The sequence below is a fragment of the Hyperolius riggenbachi genome, chromosome 9, assembly GCF_040937935.1.
Source record: "Hyperolius riggenbachi isolate aHypRig1 chromosome 9, aHypRig1.pri, whole genome shotgun sequence".
Taxonomy (NCBI): domain Eukaryota; kingdom Metazoa; phylum Chordata; class Amphibia; order Anura; family Hyperoliidae; genus Hyperolius; species Hyperolius riggenbachi.
In genome coordinates, this window is record NC_090654.1 from 13,202,953 (window position 1) to 13,224,543 (window position 21,591).

Consider the following 21,591-nt stretch of genomic DNA (forward strand, 5'->3'; position numbering starts at 1 on the left):
GGTTTATACTATGCAGCAACAGTTTAGATATCTGGCATCATTATGAATTTTTGCAAGGTCATTTAGGCAACCCTACAAACTAGGAGGAACATTAGTCCAGAAGCAGTTTTTGTGTATAAAACAGAAACATTTTGAGGCTATTTTTTTTTAAGATGTCAATGTCTTAGCCATATGGATCTGTGTATCAGATTTTAGTTTAATTGCCTTACACAATTCACGTCACCCTTAGTCAACTGGAGAACAAAGCTAACCTAACTTTTCAAACTTCTGCATTGGCTTCATGTTTGTCTACCAGTTCTGGTCCTTGTTTCAAACCCATACAGAAGTTAAACATTAACTTGTACGTAGATTTGGAAAATAAGAACTGTACTGAATTTGTGGCGTGTATATATTGGAAAAAAAAAAAAGAAAAAAAAGAAAAGATTACTAGTGTTCAACTTCAGCACTTTGTGATAGCTATTCTTGATAGTTGTCTTACTGTTCAATTTAGAAAATCTGGGAGAATATTGAATAATTTGAAAGTACGGCTCAAAAGTTTGGCGCTTGTGTACAAACTCAAAAGGCTACTTTTGGGACGGAATTTAGAAACAAAAAGGATCATTGGTTTGAATTCTGAAGCCAAAAGGTTGATACACAGATCCGTATTTTTGGATCATACTACTTTAGCTCTCTGACCCTCTTTGTTCTATCACACATTTTCTTTCTTGTCTTCCTCCATCCGGTTTCATACTGGGGTGGTCCTGCGGTTGGCTGTGTTGGTGTGCGCAGAGTCCTTATTATCTTTGGGTATACAGTTATGAACTTGGAGGAAGCTGTTATCCGAGTTATAAGTGGCTGTGGGGGTCCCAGCCGACTTGAGGGGGTCACGGCTCAGCGTGTACATGGAAATCTCAGTAGAGGGTAGGGTGTTGAAGCCCTTGAGGCCCACAGGAGAGGCATCACGGGAGTGGGAAGGCTCTGTAGACCGGGAACTGGATCGGCTGCGCCTCTGATAACGATAGCGATAGCTTGGAATGCGAGTGATTGCAGAGGACTGGAGGTAGTCCGTGGCTCGTGCTGTGGCCCTCAGCTGTTTGTGGCGGTCAATGAACATGTGAACAGCCAGCACTCCCACCATTTCTGCAATAATGAAGGAAAGGGCCCCAAAGTAAAAAGACCAGCCATAAGAGTAGCTGTTTTTCTTCGAGTCGCTTTTGGAAGGGTCACCTGCATTGGCTGATATGTAGACAATGATCCCGATGATGTTGCTGAGGCCTGCAGATCATAGACAGGAGAAAGAAGAACAAAGATTGAGGGAACATACCTGGAGATGACATAGGCCATAATTCAAAGTCAAGATAAAGATTTTATAACCTATGTTAAATTGCATGAACTGTTTCCCAAGGCTCTCCTACTTCAGATTCCCTCACCATCACACATGGTAAATAGGGCATCATTTTGATATAAAAATAATCTAAATTGATACTTTCTGTGTCACCAAGTCATTTGTACATACATTCAATGGGCTTAAAGGGGTTCTTTCAATCTGACATGTCTGATTCATGATTCGATTCAATTCGATTCAAATTGAATCGAATCATGAATCGGACATGTCAGATTGAATCAAATCAAATCAATGAATCGAATCAAATTGAATCGAATCTGACAAATAATCATATGGTGTAGATGGGACAGCAGAGCTCAGCTATTAGGGTTATAACGGCGATTCCTGCTAGAAGTGGGTTATACCACTGAAAACTATGTAGGCAGCAGTTATGGTTGTAAAAGAAAGTAAAAAAAAAACACCCCTAACAAATGGATTAGCCTCCCAGCCGTCATCCGTCACTATTTACAATACATGTTATATTGATGAAACCATTAATTTTTTTTAAAAACTTTTTACATTATTTTAGAAGGATGTTTAATAGTTTATGCATAAACCACTTTTTCTTTTTTTCCTCATTCGCGGAAGAACCCCTTTAATCAGCCTCTGTCTGGAAATGTCCTAAACTTTTTTCAGTGCTCCTCCCCAGTCCCCACTGCTGTCTTTTTGTCTTTTGACTTTAAGTAAAGTTAACAAATGTTCCCCCTCCCCATATCAATTTTTGTTCATCCCATCTCATTCCTGGAGCAGACAATGGATCCAAAATGAATGAGGCAGCAAGAACCAGTTGCAGTGCACACCTAAGACAAGGAACTGCCTTTTGGTCGAAGCAGCCGTTGAAGGTGCATAGATAGATGGATAGGCACTCAGTAAAGTGTGTGTTTTGTTATTGTTGTTTTGCACTCAGTGTTTTTGTAATTGTTGTTTTGTTTTTGTGTTTATTTTTGTGTTTTTTTTTTTGTTTATTTCTTATACTACATAAATACTGACCGATCATTAATTTTCCAAGTCTGCACTGCATATATAAACCAATTGCTGACAATATTATTTTTGCCAAGAAGTATAGTGTTTTATTAATTAAGAGCAGCACTAGAGACTTCTATTAAATAAAGCAGCTCAAGGTCTTTCTCGGAGCTATATTACAGGAAATCGTCAGCTGTAACCTGTACATTTTGCAAGTCAACGGAGACACATGCAAGGTACACCGCACTGAAAGGACTTGTCCAAGCCCAAGAATAAAAATATAACTCCCTCCAGAATGGTTGGGCCTTAAAAGTAACTCCTTTTCTGGTCATTTGCAGACTTCATTCAGGTTACGGATAAATATCTATGTGTAGATGCTGCACTATTCTCGGATTAATGGCCAAGTTGGTGCTAAAACAAGAAGGTGGATTATGCTATCCAGTTTCACAGTATGAGTAATCCAAAGTTCCAGCAGGCACAATATATTATTAATACATAGTAAGATTACACATTTTTAGGTTCCAATGTTGGCCAAAAAGACCCCAAAAATACTACTACTATTTACTAAATATTACGGTGAGCAGCGTAATATATAGTGAGCAGTGTAAAATATTATAGTGTAAAATGAAGTGTAAAATATTATAGTGAGCAGTGTAAAATATGATCACGTTAAAATGTTATTGTAAGCAGTACAAAATATTATAGTGCAAAATGCAATGTAAAAATATTATGTGAGTAGTGTGAAATATTATAAAGTGCAATGTGAATTATTATAGTAAGCTGTATAAAATAATATAGCATAAAATGCAGTGTAAAATATTATACTGAGCAGTGTAAAATATTATCATATAAAATGCAAGGTAAAATATTATAGTAAGCAGTGTAAAATAGGATTGTGTACAATTCAGTGTAAAATATTACTGTATTCAGTAGTATAGTGTAAAATGAAGTGTAAAATTCTATAGTGAAAAATGCAGTATAAAATACTATAGTGAACAGTGTAAAAATTATAGTGAGCAGTGTAAAAAATTATAGTGAGCAGTGTACAATAGTATAGTGAGCATTGTATACTGTTATAGTGCTTAGTATAAAAAATATTGTATAGCGTAAAATATTATAGCGAGCAGTGTAAAAAATTATTATGCAAAATATAGTTACATTATTTTAGTAAGGTCTGTAAAATATTGTAGTGTAAAATGCAAGGTAAAATATTATAGTGAGCAGTGTAAAATATTATCATGTAAAATGCAATGCAGATATTATAGTGAGCAGTGTAAAATATTATAATAGGTAGTGTAAATTACGGTATTATCATGCAAAATGCAATGTAAATATTATAGTAAGCAGTGTAAAATATTGTAGTGTAAAATGTGATATAAAATACTATAGTGTAAAATTCAGTGTAAAATATTATAGTGAGCAATGTAAAATTATTTAGTGAGCATTTGGATTCCTATAAACATTATTGCATGACAATCTCATTAAAGGATACCCGAAGTGACATGTGACATGATGAGATAGACATGTCTATGTACAGTGCCTAGCACACAAATAACTATGCTGTGTTCCTTTTTTTCTTTCTCAGCCTGAAAGAGTTAAATATCAGGTATGTAAGTGGCTGACTCAGTCCTGACTCAGACAAAATGTGATTACAGTGCGACCCTCACTGATAAGAGATTCCGCTTTTACCTCTTTCTTGCTCTCAGAAGCCTTTTTTCTGCTAGGAAAGTGTTTTATAGTTAGAATTTCTTATCAGTGAGGGTCACACTGTAGACACTTCCTGTCTGAGTCAGGACTAAGTCAGCCACTTACATACCTGATATTTTACTATTTCAGGCAGAGAAAGAAAAAAAGGAGCACAGCATAGTTATTTGTGTGTTAGGCACTGTACATACCCATGTCGATCTCATCATGTCACATGTTACTTCGAGTGTCCTTTAAGACATCAATGTATGGACACTGTAAGAACTATAAGAATATTTGCATTAATATGGTGACTCCTGTTACCTGCAGACACAAAGAAGATTCCAGCACTTAATATGATATTGTGTCGAGTTTTGTAGAACTCGCTGGCAGCAATGCAGAGCCCTCCCATGAAGAGCAGGATTACACTGAGGATAGGAAATATACTGGAAGCCCTCACAGCCCCTGCAAAAAGAAAAGAAAATGGCAAAAAATCATAAGTAAAATATTTTATATGACACAGAAGGAGATGTAGCAGTAATTTTTGAACTTTGTTTAAAAAAAATCGCACTGGAGTACAGGTAGTCAATGATTTTTTTGTAATTTTTTTTTAACTGTGCCAAGCTAAAAAATCAGCAGGAAGTGGCAAAATTACAAGCTCCTTACAATTTGCTTGCAAAGATCTTTGGTATGCCATTGACATAAATTTGCATGCAAGTAACATAAAATGTATATCAGCACCAAATTCTTTTTTAAAAACTTCTCAATGACCATCCCTGCTCATCTCTCAGGGCAGGTCTATTTGAAATGAAATTATTAAAAAAAAACATTCTCTTCTGCTTTACAAAGGATTGTAAATGAGATGCAAAAATATCCGAGTGGATGCAGCATCGTGAAAAATGTATGCAACTTGAAAGTGAACTACTGCAGGTGGATTTTGATCACTGTTGCTTGCGAATTTTTGTAATTAATTTTTGCAAAAAACTCTTATTTTCGATTTAGAGAAAATGTTCAATACTCTACCAGGGTAATTCATAAAAAGCTAAAAAATGCAGAAAAACAATATCTTTACTGTGAACATTTGCAAACAGCGCAAAAATATATATTTTTGATGGCATTTTTGCTTGAAAATTGAATTTAACACTATTTTCGCAAAAAAAATAATGCGAAATGAATATTGGCATTTTCGTTCATCACTGATTTCGATTTGTACATTTTCAAGTTGCAAAATCAAGTCAGTATTACGTACATCTCATTGACTATCCCAAGTCATTACTTATTATTATTTTACTTTACTTATATTTATTTTATTTATGTACATTGTTGTGTATTATATAAACAAAGACATGGAGTATTCGGTTTGCTAAAATGTGGACCTTAACAGGATGTAAGTATGCTTATCCCAGCCCTGTTCCCTTATGAACCTGAAAAAAGCCAGTGAGGGTACAGTACTTATGATTTCTGTAGTATTTTTGGTGCTTTCATCAATTGGGGTCTGCAAGTGACAATAAAGCTGATTGTGGGAAACCTTCTTCCCATTTTCCGGGCTACCAGAGGGAGCGGTTCGGTATATAGAGTTACTGTTTCTAATTTACAACAATACTAAACCAGAACTGCCATAAACAAAAGATCCCTCTCGGGTGGTCTGAGGACATTTTTGCACATTTAAATCCTTAGAAATGATGAACAACGTCATTGACTTTTTATTGCGGGTTCCAAAGGATATAAGAATACAGCAAGTATGGTTGAAACTACACTCAGGGCCGGGTTGAGGCAGAGGCGAGAGAGGCTCCAGCCTCAGGGCGCAGTGTAGGAGGGTGCACAACTCACTCAGCTATCATTCCCCTATTGTGTATGAAGCAGAGAGAAATAGGAAAAGGGAATACATTGCAGTGACTGCAAGCCAGATAACTAGAGAGTAAGGTGTTGGGGTGCCCTGGGGCGCCTCTTAGTCTATTAGCAATCAGTGTGTGACAGCTGGGGTGGGAGGGATGGAGGGGCGCACTTTGATGTCTCAGCCTTGGGTTCTGGAGGACCTTGTCCCGCCTCTGACTACACTTACCCTAAAATGTAGAGCATTTCTCACTTGAGACCAAAATCCAGAGACCTAAAGACCGTTTTTTTTTTAAGCTAGAGTGTGTAGTTGGGGAGAATTGTTTTATTTGTAATACACCTAATTAACAACTACCGTAATATTTGTTTTATTCTCAAATGATAATGGCCTACTGAAAATGGTTATGCAAATAATAATAATAATAATAATAGTATTTTGCACATTCATTGCAAGGGGCAAAATCTCACCAGGACAGGGGCCAGAAGTTACTTGCCCTTTCTAAGTCCCTCTAAACCCGCCATTCTTTTCATCTACCTCCAGTGGGACACTGGAAACGGGAAGAGTCGGGTGCCCTTCACATCTGGGTTGCATGTATTTTTTGATAGCATCACATCTGGGTTGCATGTATTTTTTGATAGCATCACATCTGGGTTGGTATTTTGACAGGAGCTCACATATTCGGTTATAGGGTTACACGTTGTTTGCTATAGGACACACAATGTAAATGAGCATCAAGTGAGGCACTTTAGATAACACAGAGTAGGGTTTTTATATATATAAACAAAGGATGTTATTACAGCAGGCTGACACTCACATTTAGCACATCATGTTAGGCTTGTGTTGGTATATATACAAGCAGGAGAGGACTGGGCACAGAACCATTTACTCCACAAGTCCATATGCAGATCTGGAAGATCCTTCTGCCTTCATGTCAGTCTATGAGCAGCCCCTCTCCTGATCCGATCTACTATACTTTGAAACCTAGTTGCTGAGAAGCAACAATGTCCTTAGTGACTGAACAGTGGGTTGGGGAGATGACAGAAGAAGCCAAGCTGTCTTAGACAGAGCAGCTGGTATGGGTCATCAAAGAAGAAGACGTCAAGTGCAGATGAGGTAGATCAGCTAAGTATCACAGTGCAGCCCCACGTTCTCTGTTAGCAATCACTGGTGGCACCCCAATCTCTGACAGCAGTCTCGGGCAGCTCCCAGTGTGTCAAACCAACTCAGCAGTTACAGGTTCACCTTCCCTTTCCTCCCGTGGGCAGCAAAAGATACCCTCTCCCAAAATCTGTGCCAGCAGTTACCATAGCTGGAGACACTGCCAACAGTCGCACATGGTCCCCAATCTGTCTGTAAGTCTTAAATGTCACAAATGGTCCCTGAAATGTTAATATTTCTTAGCAGTCATTGGTCGCCCCCAATCTTTCAATAAGCCTCAAAATTCCATGATAGGTCCATCTTTCACAGATGGTCTTCAATCTCTGCCAGCAGTTGCACATGGCCCCAACCTGTCAGTCTATCTTAGAAGTCACAGGTGGCACCTTATCTGGCAAACTATCTCAGAGGTCATAGGTGGTCCTCAATCTCTGGCTCTCTGCCCTCACAGATGGTACTCAATTGTCTCAGAAGTCATAGGTGACCTCCAATCTTTTAAACGTTCAGGTGGACCTCACCACTGCGATCTCAGGTGGTTCTCAATCTGTCAGTCTGTCTCAGAGTCACAGGTGACCCCCAATCTGTCAAACGTTCAGGTGGTTCTCAATTTTTTTAGGAGAGCAGTCACAGGTGAAGAACCGAAAGCCCCTTCTCCCGACCCCGCCCCCCCCCCAACACACACACACCTCCTCCCAATCCCTCTATCAATCAGTTACGCCCCAATGTCTGTCAGCAGCCGCAGCCAGCCCCATTCTTTCACGGAAAACCATACAAAACTAGAAGTTCACTGTGGGGTGAACTAGAAAGCTGTGACACCAAGCCAAATGGTCCCAGCCCTGAAATCTATACAGTGCACAGGACCGGCCTGGAAAGATTCTGTTTCTCCTCCATCAAAGTGAAGCTTGACTTTGTATCTTATTTGTGCTCTAAAAGAGAGTTTTGTAATGTTTACTAACATGCAAATCCTTCGACACCTTCGGGAGCTGCCATATTGCGCCTATCGGTGATGTTACCGCTAACCTTGGTCTGCTTCACTTATCTCCAAAATAGTTACAAGAAGATTACAGGTGTGAGTGGAGTGTGACACCACTGAAGGTGATTGCAATGTCTCTGCGTTCAAATCCCAAGGCTTTACTTCAGCAAAAGTCAAGACACGGTAATTAGTGGTTGCTTTCCATCAAAAAATACATTCGAGAATAACAACAATGGGTGCTTAGAACCCGCATGGACTCCAGGGACTTTCATGTCTCCACACAGCTTTTAAAGAGCTTCATTTAATCTCTGAAAAAAATATAATAAGTACGGCACAGTCTGTTGATATAACACAAAGGGGGTAAGAGGCGCCCAGGAGTAGTGGTAATAATCACGAGCTCGTGATCACAAGTAAGTTGTGTTCATGAGCCGATTTTTGTGATCACGAGATTGTAATCGGCATTAGTGATCGGCTCTGGATCACGAATCCCGATCACGAATGCACTCGTGATTGCACTTGTTACCTGACTCGTGATCACAAGTTACTCGTGATCACTAGTCGGTATTCGTGATTAAAAACCCGCCGACTTTAGTGGGTTATAGCAAAGCCCCCTTACATGCCAGAAACACCAAATTTGCCAGATGTGTTAAAAGAGTTATCAGGAAAAAAAAAAATACATATTAGCTTTACTTACCTGGGGCTTTCTCCAGCCCCTTGCAGCTGACTGTCCCACGCTGTCACCTCCGCTCCCCGCCGCTGTCCCGGTCTCGCCGCTTGGTATTCAGGCCAACCGCGGGGGTCAGCGTTACTGCTGCTGCACGAAGCGCCGCGGTCAATCATGGCCACATGGGCCGCGGCGAACTGCGCAGGCGCAGTAGTTCTGCGCCTGCACAGTTCGCCGTGGCCCACGGGGCCATGATTCGCGCAGCCGCAGTAAGGCCAACCCCGTGGACAGCCTGAATACTGAGCGTTGAGACCGAGACAGCGGCAGGGAACGGAGGTGACAACATGGGATAGTCAGCTGGGGCTGGAGAAAGCCCCAGGTGAGTAAAGCTCATTTGTATTTTTTTTTTCCTGATAACTCCTTTAAGAAGAACAGTGGGAACAAGAGGATTTTTTTTTCAAAAAGACCTTATAGTTTTTGAGAAAATCGATTTTCAATTTTCGAAGGAAAAAAGTATACATTTAAATGTGATCAATACATTAACTGTCATTTACCACATTTAAATGTATACTTTTTTCCTTTGAAACTTTAAAATCAATTTTCTCAAAAACTATAAGGTCTTTTTGAAAATTGTGTAAGTGGGGCTTTGCTATTAACCGTTAAAGTCAGTGGGTTTTTAATCACGAATACCGACTCGTGATTCGTGATTACATGCGGTTATTCGACTCAAAACCGCACTCAAGTCACATATCCCTTTCTACTCGTGATCACATCAAGTCAATTTGTAAGTGGGCAGAGTCGAATTTGTGATCACTCAAATTCGTGATTGGGGGTATCCAAGTACCACTGCCCAGGAGGAGTGTATAAAGCGGAGTTAAAAAACAAATAAAAGAGAAAAAGGGGGTGGTGGCTTACCTCAATAAAAGCAAATACATGTATAAAACTATAACTAATTTTTAATAAGCACAGGCAATGCGTTTCATAGGTCACTACCCACTTCCTCAGGCCAAATAAAGGGCCGGAGAGTTTCAGCAGCCATGTGCAGAGCACCTCAATGGTACGTTGATATGGCACAGATCCCCTGGAAATTGTTGCATTACTTCCAGTGTTACATGTTAGCGACAAGTGTGAACAATAACTATGCACAAGGTCCATGACTTTGGAGTGCAATCTACAAAATTTTTGGGTGTCAAAGACCCCCCACCCCTGTGAAAATTGTCGGTGTGAAGGATAAGGGGCTAATCTCCACCAATCTCCATTTATATGGCCCAATAGGAATGCTCAACAGCAAATTTGCCCACTGATTTCCTATTAGTCCACACTAATGGCAAATGGAACAGACGACAAAGGATTTAAGAAGACAGGAGTGTACAGAGGAAGGTGACATCATACCTTGAAGTATAAAGAAGAAGACAGAAGTATATAGTGGAAGATAGAGGTATACAGAGGAAGATAGAGGTATACAGAAGAAGACAGACATATACAGATGTTCAGATTATTACAGAGGCAGATAGAAGTATACAGAAGAAGGTGACACCACTACTTAGAAATATTAAGGCTGGGATACATAGTGGAAACCGCATGCAATTCTGCTAAGTTTGTTCACAGCCTAAGAGGACCGAAGTATATAGAGGAAGACAGAAGTATATAGCAGAAGATAGAGGTATATAGAGGAAGAGAGAATAATACAGAAGAAGACAGAAGTATACAGAGGAAGACTAGTATTTAGCAGAAGACAGAAATATACAGAGGAAGACAAAAGTATACAGAAGATGGCAGAAGCATACAGAGGAATACAGAAGATGGCAGAAGTATACAGAGGAATACAGAAGATAGCAGAAGTATACAGAGGAAGACAGAAGATGGCAGAAGCATACAGAGGAATACAGAAGATGGCAGAAGTGTACAGAGGAAGACAGAAGATGGCAGAAGCATACAGAGGAATACAGAAGATGGCAGAAGTGTACAGAGGAAGACAGAAGATGGCAGAAGTATACAGAGGAAGACAGAAGATGGCAGAAGCATACAGGAATACAGAAGATGGCAGAAGTGTACAGAGGAAGACAGAAGATGGCAGAAGTATACAGAGGAAGACAGAAGATGGCAGAAGCATACAGAGGAATACAGAAGATGGCAGAAGTATACAGAGGATGGCAGAAGTATACAGAGGAAGACAGAAGATGGCAGAAGTATACAGAGGAAGACAGAAGTATACAGAAGATGGCAGAAGTATACAGAGGAAGACAGAAGTATACAGAAGATGGAAGAAGTATACAGAGGATGGCAGAAGTATACAGAGGAAGACAGAAGTATTGTGAGAAAAGCCGCCGCGTGTACTGATAGCAAGGCGGCTGGCTCCGCGTCCAGCGCGGCGGTTTGTACGCAGCAGCATGCGTCTGATAATATGATAGATCGCGGAAAAAACACCGCATGTACTGCCAGCAAGGCGGCTGTTTCGGTGTCCAACGCGGCGGTTTGCATGCAGCAGTGTGCGTCTGGTGTGGCTGGGTCTGTTAGTGCACCTGGATAGAGAACTACGCGCGCGAGCCAGAAGTCAGGACCTTTATGCCAGCAGGAGATGGATCAGCTGATCAGGACGATCAGCTGATTCCTGCTGGACTCCTGATTGGCTGAGTGGCTCGAGCGGGGCGGCAGAGTCCTGCAACTATATATATAGCTTACTTGCCAGTTTCTGGTTGTCTGCCATTGCGAACACTTACGTGGAAGCATTCAGACCATAGTCAGATCCGACAGTGTGTTTAAACCAGGAGGACCTGGGAATTCACACTGAGCCAGATTACTTTTGTTTATCATTGTGTTATTGTTCAGACTAGTTCCAGGGTGTAGAGACCAAGGACCTCACACCCAAGACTAGGGAACTGTATTATCATTTGTGTTATATTCCAGACTAGTTCCAGGGTGTAGAGACCAAGGACCTCACACCCAAGACTAGGGAACTGTATTATCATTTGTGTTATATTCCAGACTAGTTCCAGGGTGTAGACACCACGGACATCGCACCCAAGATTAGGGAACTGTATTATCATTTGTGTTATTCTCCAGACTAGTTCCAAGGTGCTGAGACCACGGACCTCGCACCCAAGACTAGGGAACTGTATTATCATTTGTGTTATACTCCAGACTAGTTCCAGGGTGCTGAGACCACGGACCTCGCACCCAAGACTAGGGAACTGTATTATCATTTGTGTTATACTCCAGACTAGTTCCAGGGTGCTGAGACCACGGACCTCGCACCCAAGACTAGGGAACTGTATTATCTTTGTGTTATACTCCAGACTAGTTCCAGGGTGCTGAGATCACGGACCTCGCACCCAAGACTAGGGAACTGTATTATCATTTGTGTTATTCTCACCTTCAACCTCCTCACGGAAGGCACCTCCAAATTAGCCACCCACCCACCTGGTCGATGGCAGCGAGACCTACGCAAGCTCAACCCTAGTGTCCTTGCTGACCCTCTCCATGCCCTCTCCTCCACTCTCCCCACCCTAACCTGTCCTAATCTTGCTGCAGCTCAGTATCGCCAAACTCTCTCATCAGCCCTAGAGAAAGCTGCTCCACCAATATTTCGCCACAACCGACCCCCTAACCCCCAGCCCTGGCGCACTACCCATCCTCCAGAGGAAAACACGCGCCACTGAACGGAAATGGAGAAAAACTAGACTTAACCAGGATTTCTTACAGTACAAGACCAACCTGCTGCAGTTCCACACTGCCCTTGCTCATGCGAAGCAGGAATACTTTACCAAGCTCATCGGAGCACAAGCTTCCAACCCCCGGCGTCTTTTTGCCACCTTCAACTCCCTGCTTAAACCCACCCCCCCACCCTCCGTTTCCTCCCTCTCTGCCACAGATTTAGCCACAATTGTCTCCATCCGCCAGGAAATATCCAATCTCCAATCTTCACCTCCCACCCCCTCCCAACCAGCTCCTCCTCCACCCTATCCTCCCCTCACATCCTTCACTCCTACTACCACCGAGGAAGTCAACCACCTACTGCAGACTTCACATACCACTACTTCCCCCCTTGACCCCATCCCTTCTGACTTACTCCAGCCTCACTTCACGGAATTGGCCCCAGTCCTCACTACCCTGTTCAACCTCTCCCTATCCTCAGGCACCTTCCCCACAGACTTCAAGCAGGCCACTGTACTACCCCTGCTCAAGAAACCCTCACTCGACCCCTCGCTACCCTCCAACTACCATCCTATCTCCCTCCTTCCCTTTGCCTCAAAACTCCTTGAGCGTCTGGTTCACAAACGCCTGACCCAGTACCTCAATGCCAACTCACTGCTAGACCCACTCCAATCTGGATTTCGGCCTGCCCACTCAACCGAAACTGCTCTCACCAAAGTGGTCAACGACCTTGCCTTAGCTAAAGCTGAAGGTAAATACTCCATTCTCCTCCTCCTTGACCTGTCAGCAGCTTTTGACACAGTAGATCATCCCCTACTCCTCCAGTCCCTCCAGTCCTTGGGCATTCACGATCTCGCCCTGTCCTGGCTTTCATCCTACCTCTCCAACCGCTCCTTCACGACCACCTTCAATGAGTCCTCGTCCACCCCCAACCACCTCTCAGTGGGAGTCCCCCAAGGTTCGGTCCTTGGCCCCCTACTGTTCACCCTATACACATCCTCCATTGGCAAGGTTATCTCCTCCATGGGTTTTAACTATCATCTGTATGCAGATGACACCCAGATCTACCTCCACACCCCTGACATATCCACCACTACCATGGACAAGGTCTCCTCCTGCCTATCCGCCATCTCCTCCTGGATGTCTGCTAGGTTCCTGAAACTAAATCTAGACAAAACGGAATTTATGATCTTCCCACCCCGGCCATCCACAAACCTCCCAGATGTGCATGTCACTGTTAACCACACTACCATTCGCCCTACCTCTCAAGCCCGCTGTCTGGGTGTCACCCTGGACTCCGCACTCTCCTTCACTTCCCACATCCAAAACCTCACAAAGTCCTGCAACTTCCACCTTCGTAACATCTGTAAGATTCGCCCTTTCCTGACCTCTGCCACCACCAAACTCCTCATCCATGCCCTCATAATTTCCCGCCTTGACTACTGCAATGCCCTGCTGTCTGGTCTCCCTATGACCCGAACAGCCCCACTGCAGTCCATCATGAATGTGGCAGCCAGAATTATCCACTGCTCCCATCGCTCCACCACGGCAGATCCCCTCCTAGAATCCCTCCACTGGCTTCCTATCCAGTCCAGAATCAGATTCAAGATACTGTGTCTGACCTACAAATCTGTCCACAAAACCTGTCCAACCTACATTTCCGATCTTACTCAGAGGTACACACCTAGCCGCTCACTCCACTCTTCCAATGAACTTCGCCTAACTGCCCCCCGCATCACCCAGTCCCATGCATGCCTCCAGGACTTCTCAAGAGCTGCTCCAACACTATGGAACTCCCTACCTCCACCCATTAGGGCAGCCCCCTCCTTCAACATCTTCAAGAAAGCCCTCAAAACTCACCTTTTCACTCTGGCCTACTACCCCTCACAAGTGCTCTAAACCTACAGCTGAACTCTAGTCCCCTACCATTCGTGTCCTTACCTCTCCCTCTAGATTGTAAGCCTTTGGGCAGGGTCCTCCTCCTTTTGTGTCCTACCTGATCTGGCACCTCCATTACTGTGAACCCATGCTATGCATCTGAGTGAATATAACTTGCCTAATCTCCATGCTCCATCCAGTGACTGACTAAGCATTACCTTGTACTCATACTATGGTGTGTGATCTGGTTTTCTTGTATTCCTGTATTGTCATATTGCTGTATGTCACCCCTAAATATTGTCTGTAACCTAAATTAATGTTCAGCGCTGCGTAATATGTTGGCGCTTTATAAATACAATAAATAAATAAATAATAAATAAATATTCTCCAGACCTGCTTGTGACGCCCATCTTCCAGGGGTCACTAGCCACTGGGTCTTCTTGCTACTCAGCCTGGGGCTCCGCCCTCTTGGATGTCTCAGGCTGCTGCAAGATCTCTGCACTTCCAAAGGGAGGTATTTCTCATACTAAGGACCACCTGCTTCTCGGGTGGTCCTCACTCAAAGTTATTACTGTTGCACCAAACACTCACACTATATAGGTGTCCAGAGGTTAGCAATATATCTGTATTATCGGTGATTCTGCAGATCATCAATAATCAGGTATATATCTGCATTCTTGGTGATACTGCAGATCACCAATAATCAGATACTCTCTGCGTGCTGACACCAATCGTTACAAGTATACAGAAGATGGCAGAAGTATACAGAGGAAGACAGAAGTATACAGAAGATGGCAGAAGTATACAGAGGAAGACAGAAGTATACCGAGGAAGACAGAAGTATACAGAAGATGGCAGAAGTATACAGAAGATGGCAGAAGTATACAGAGGAAGACAGAAGTATACATAGGAAGACAGAAGTATACAGAAGATGGCAGAAGTATACAGAAGATGGCAGAAGTATACAGAGGATGGCAGAAGTATACAGAAGATGGCAGAAGTATACAGAGGAAGACAGAAGTATACAGAAGATGGCAGAAGTATACCGAGGAAGACAGAAGTATACAGAAGATGGCAGAAGTATACCGAGGAAGACAGAAGTATACAGAAGATGGCAGAAGTATACAGAGGAAGACAGAAGTATACATAGGAAGACAGAAGTATACAGAAGATGGCAGAAGTATACAGAGGAAGACAGAAGTATACAGAAGATGGCAGAAGTATACAGAGGATGGCAGAAGTATACAGAAGATGGTAGAAGTATACAGAGGTAGGCAGAAGATGGCAGAAGTATACAGAGGATGGCAGAAGTATACAGAAGATGGTAGAAGTATACAGAGGTAGGCAGAAGAAGGCAGAAGTATACAGAGGAAGGCAGAAGTATACAGAGGAAGACAAAAGTATACAGAAGATGGCAGAAGTATACAGAGCAAGACAGAAGTATACAGAGCAAGACAGAAGTATACAGAGCAGGAAGACAGAAATATACAGAAGAATGTGACATCACTACTTAGAGAAATATTCAGAAGACTGAAGTATACAGAGGAAGATAGATGTAAACCGTAAAAGATGATATCACTGCCTAGAAGAGAAAGACACAAGTAAACAGAGAAGATAAAAGTATACAGAAGAAGATGGCATTACGTCTTAGAAGGATGCAGAAGAAGAATAAAGGATGCGGATAAATAAGAAGAAAATTATTGATTTGTTATGTTTTTTTCAGTTAAATCTTGTACATTTCTTTCTTATAAATAGGTACTGTAGAATTTAAACTGGGGTTTAAATTCTGAAAAGGGGGCGGGCCACAAACAGCCAATCAGATTTGTTTAATTTCAGTGGAAACTTGCAATTTGTTGATGCCAAGGATCCCAGAGCTCATAAACTTGGTAATTGAGTGACTGTATGTCAAGGTTAGAAATAGTGGGTGGAGCCAAAAACAACTAACTTTTTACATGGGAAAATATAAACTGCAGTCATTCTTACACTGTTAATGGCAGGGTTCTCAAACTTGACACAGTTGGTCACTGGGTGACTGGGATTGGTGTTCAGAAATGTGGGTGGAGCCTACAACAGCCAATCAAAATTTAATTATTGATTTTCAAGGGGAATATTTACATTGCTACCATTCTTACACTGTTAATGGCAGAGGCCTCAACCCTAAAACAGTCATTGGGTAACTGGGGTCCAAATTCACTAAACGGGTGGAGCCATAAAAAGCCAATAAGATTTGTTAGATTGATTTCAGCCATTCTGTTATTGACAGGGTTCTTAAACTTGACACAGTTGGTCTCTGGATGACTGGGATTAAAACTCAGGAAAGTGGGTGGAGCCTACAACAGCCAATCAATCCCCTTGATTTTCAAGGGGAATATTTACATTGCTGACCTTCTTATACTCTTAATGGCAGACGCCTCACATCTGGTACAGTCAGTCACTGGGAGACTGGGGTTTAAATTCTGAAAAGGGGGCAGGCCACATACAGCCAATCAGATTTGCTTAATTTCAATGGGAAATTGCAACTTATTGATGCCAAGGACCCCAAAGCTCATAAACTTGGTCATTGAGTGACTGTATGTCAAGGTTAGAAATAGTGGGCGGAGCCAAAAACAAATTTTACATTGGAAAATATAAACTGCAGCTTTTCTTACACTGTTAATGGCAGGGTTCTCAAACTTGACACAGTTAGTCACTGGATGACTGGGATTATTATTCCGGAAAGTGGGTGGAGCCTACAACAGCCAATCAAAATTCACCTATTGATATTCAAGGGGAATATTGAAACTGCTGCCATTCTTACACTGTTAATGGCAGAGGCCTCAAACCTGCTACAGTCGGTCATTAAGTGACTGGGGTTCAAATTCACTAACAGCCACAAACAGCCAATCAGATTTCTTTGCTGGATAAAATGCTTCCATTCACGCCATTTTGATGCCAGGAACCCCGAAAGCTCAAAACTTGGTCATTATGTGTCAAGATTACAAAAAGAGGGTGGAGCCAATAACAGATTTCCCTGGGAAAATATAAACTGCAGCCATTCTTACACTGTTAATGGAAGGATTCTCAAACTTTGCACAGTTGGTGACTGGCATTAATATTCAGAAAAGTGAGTGGAGCCTAAAAAAGCCAATCAAAATTCACCAGTTGTTTTTCAAGGGGAATATTGAATTTGCTGCCATTCTTGCACTGTTAATTGCACAAGCCTCAAACCTGGTATAGTCGGTCATTGGGTCACTGGATTTCAAATTCAGAAAAGGGGACAGAGCCACAGCCAATCAGATTTGTTTCATTTCACTGGCAAAAATAAAATTATTGATGTCAAGGACCCCAAAGCTCACAAAATTGGTCATTGAGTAGTGACTTTGTGTCCAGGTTAAAAAAAGTGGGCGGAGCCAAAAACAAATTTTACTGGGAACATATAAACTGCAGCCATTTTTACACTGGCAGGGTTCTTAAACTTTGCCCAAATGATCACTGGGTGACTAATTAATATTAAGGGAAGTGGGTGGAGCCTATATTAGCCAATCAAAATGTATTTGTTGATTTTCAAGGGGAATATTTAAATTGTTGCCATTTTTACACTGTTAACAGCAGATGCCTCAAACCTGCTACAGTTGGTCATTGGGTGACTGGGGTTCAAATGCTGGAGAGGGGCGGAGCCACAAACAGCCAATCTGATTTGTTTGATTTCTATGGGAATACACAAATTATTGATGCCAAAGACCTGAAAGCTCACAAACTTGGAGTGTTTGTGGGGTAGGGTTAGAAAAAGTGGGCGGAGCCAAAACCAGTTAAATACATACCCGGGCAAATCCGGGGCATCAGCTAGTGACAAATAAAATACTCCTCAGAAATCAGAAAATGCCATTGGCGGGAAACGGATCTGGGCATTTTTGACCATCCCTGTTGCTTACATTATACAGTATATCTGCATTTAATGTGGGCTTGGATACTTTCCTTGCACTGAAGGCAATGTTAATCAAGGGATCTTATTTGATTGCCATCTGTAGTCAGGAAGGATTTTTATTCCCTTTTAGGCTATATGGTCCAGGACTTGTAATTGATTTTTGCCTTCTTCTGGATCAACGGGGATATGTGAAGGTGCAAGCTAGTGTCAGTGTTATGCTAGTATCATAACTTTGTGGATGAACCCGATGGACAAATGTCTTTTTTAAATCCAACAAACTATGTAAATATGAGTTCGGTGGCATCTATGGCCAAGCGATGGCGGATTCTTGACTAGAAGGACCTAAAATGAAACGTGACACAATTATACCATGGTTGCCACTTAAAGCGGACAGGAACTCAGAACGTCCTCTCTGCTCTAAAAGATATAGAACTGCATAATAACTTTTAAACAAAAAACATTGCTGTTACAGCTGATACAAACCCTGAATTAAAGGTGCAGTGTTTCTACTTCCTGATTCATGGAAGCAGACATATTGTTAGCATCCTGTGCTTTCAAATGGGCTTATCTGCCATCTCTGCCATAGGCAGTCAGGGCAGCCATCAGGGGGGTACAAGAGGGACTGTAGTATGGGGCCCAGGAAGGGTCTGGGGCCCAAACAGTGGCAGTGCCACTCAAGCAGTTATTCTACCGTGGCATAACAGGAGTTGTGTGGTCATCTCCCTCTCCCCCGCTGCGTGATTGGTGAACACGCATCAATGCAGGGGGGAGGGTGTTATAGGCGACAGGCAAGTTGCTTTGATTCTGCCGCACATACCGTGGCTCCGCCCCCACACAATCTACCTATCAGATTGTTATATGGAGTGAGAGGGGGGGGGGGGGGGCTGTAGTTCTGCCAAGTATGGGGCCCAGATAATTCTGATGGCGGCCCTGTAGGCAGTCATGTGACACAGGGGAGAACTCAAAGTACAACTTGTGATTAGTCACAGATGAGAAGGAATTATACAGGCTAAACTCTCTAAATACATACAGTCTGCATTTCTCTGTTTTCCTTCTGTCCTGTGCAAGAGTTCAGGTCCACTTTAAAGAATTTAAAAGCTTTGCGAGTGATCGGACTGTGCATTGTGGCAGATATCTCGGATGGTCCATCAGCAGAGTAGGCGGAGCCAGCACCAGCTTGTGTGCTGTAGCTCCACCCCACTGCACGCATGGCAGCCTCATTTCATAATTACACAGCGCAGTTCAGAAGATCAGTGTCAGCTGAGATAGTCCAGAGGTACTGACCCTGACTGTGAAGCATGAGGACATCAGTTTGATTCCCAGGTCAGGAAAAAAAAGTGTTAGACTTGACCACCATAGGGTGACGTCATGCCGGACTAGATCCATGAACTGCACCCGTAGCAGCGAGCCCAAATGCACCCACATAATATTCACACCATGTCGTGCAGCGGTAAAGGATGGGACCGGCGGCAATCAAAGTGTTGGACATAGTCTGACACTTTGATCTAAAGGCGCTCATGCTGTGATGGATTTTATCCAGCAACATCGCCACCTAGTGGCAGCCATTTGTCTGACATTGAGCCTATGCTGGAAAAGACATATTGAAGGGTTAAATTTAGCTATGGTGAACATAGGTAGAAACACATCCAGGTTACACTGATTATTATTTTGTATTTATATAGCACCATCTTCAGCAGCGCTGTACAGAGTATATTGTCTTTTCACATAACTGTGACTCAGGGGGTCTCACAAACTAATTCCTACCATAGTCCTATGTCTATGTGTGTATCGTGTAGTGTATGTATCATAGTCTAGGGCAAATTTAGGGGGAAACCAATTAACATATCTGTATGTTTTGGGGATGTGGGAGGAAAACTAAGTGCCTGGAGGAAACCCACACAGACACGGGGAGAACATACAAACTCCTTGCAGACAGTGCCCTGGCTGGGATTCGAACCAAGGCAAGAGCACTAACTACTACACCGCTGTGCTGCCTGCTGAGGCAGGGAACACACTTGACTTTCAGTTTTCCGTGCGCGTTTTTCTGCACACCAAGTGTGTTTCCATGCAGGAAAACGCGTGCGTTTTTTCACAGCAGCTGATGTAAATGATAGAGGAAACTGCCAAAATGTGCAGAGTCATCATGCAGAATGTCAGTTTTTTTTCTGCGTGCGAACAACACAGTAAGTGTGCACTAGCACATTGATTATCATGAGTTCTCAGTTTTTCTGTGCAGAGAACGCGCACGAAAACAGTCAAGTGTGTTCCCTGCCTTATAGTTACCACTCTTGAGTTACAAGCGTAAGTAGCGCAAACTTCTGTTGTGTCTGTTAGACATTTACAGACAAATGAATAGCAAGTAGGAATGTAATCACTGGGGAGATGATCTGGATGGGGTTCTGAGTGTGGCGGCAGCAGCGAGGGCGTACGGAGCCTTAGGACGCTCTGATTGGCTTTCTTCTTCATTAGCGCGGCATTAGCAAAACTTTACAGCTGACAGACATTTATTATTTTCAACCACACAGCTGCCAGAGCCGAAACTGATGAACTGGTAAACTAACGGCTTTTACATACAACCGATGCCTATAAAGGGTCGCACTTATCCAAGTCTCAATCTGTCTATAAGAAAATAAGCCAAAAATGGCTCGAAAGTTCAAAGGATCATCATCATAAAAAATGTATAAAATTTTAAGCAAACCTTAATCGAAAAACAAGAATATTGTAATGATCTGCTCTGCTGTCTGCACAGGCAGACAGCTGTTTGACCATTTTGTAAGTCTGAGTGCTGCAGGTCCCTGGAAAGGAGACCTGTCTTCACTCTGCAAGTTGCTGAGCTGCTGCTCTGGTGAGGGATTTGCATCCACTTGGCATGCAAATTGCTTAGCTGCTTCCTTTGATGGCTTGCAGTATAAATACCATTTTCTCCCAGAATCCCTTGCTGGTCATGATGGTTTGTTCCTGCTAGACTTATCTTGAGTCTCAGCCCTCTGCATATTGTTTGTTAAGATTATCTTAGAGTAATCCTTGGGAGTGCACTAGCATTCCTTCTAGCATAGTTAGGTTGTTGATTATCTGTATTGCCTAGTTCTGTCTTGTCTGTTGCGATTGTCTTTTCGCCAGCGGCGGCCGACAGGAAATCGTTCTGTCTGTTGGGATCGCATTCACCCTAGCGGTAGTGGCGGTGGTTCCTTCTGTACTCTGCCTTAGAGGTGCAAGCCAGAGCAGCGGTTGCTACTGGTTGCTCCATCTCTCTGTCTGTCTGGATCTCATTCACCCTAGCGGTAGTGGCAGTGGTTCCTTCTGTACTCTGTCTGGGAGTGTAGGTCAGAGCTGCAGTTGCTACTGGTTACTCCTTCTGTCTGTCTTGTCTGGATCGAACGCTTGCTGTAGTCTCGGTGAGGGAACCGTTTGCGTTCTCTTTTGTTTTCGTGTTTCTTTGGTTAGTCAGGGTTGGTACGCTTTGTCGCTATTGCGCTTCTCGTGTGGCGACCGTGCCGGGCACGCGCTTTGTCGCTATTGC

The 21,591-nt window shown here is 42.8% G+C and overlaps 1 protein-coding gene across 1 annotated transcript in view; it reads right to left on the reverse strand.

Moving 5' to 3' along the window:
• Positions 1-370: 370 nt before the first annotated feature.
• CACNG2 (calcium voltage-gated channel auxiliary subunit gamma 2) overlaps positions 371-21,591 on the reverse strand; it is a 215,729-nt gene continuing 194,508 nt past the window's right edge. The window contains exons 3-4 of the mRNA XM_068255032.1: positions 4,334-4,474; positions 371-1,254 (exon numbers count right to left, since the gene is read on the reverse strand). Of these exons, the coding sequence (XP_068111133.1) occupies positions 725-1,254; positions 4,334-4,474 (671 nt within the window). The 3' untranslated portion in view covers positions 371-724. The remainder of the gene's footprint in view (positions 1,255-4,333; positions 4,475-21,591) is intronic.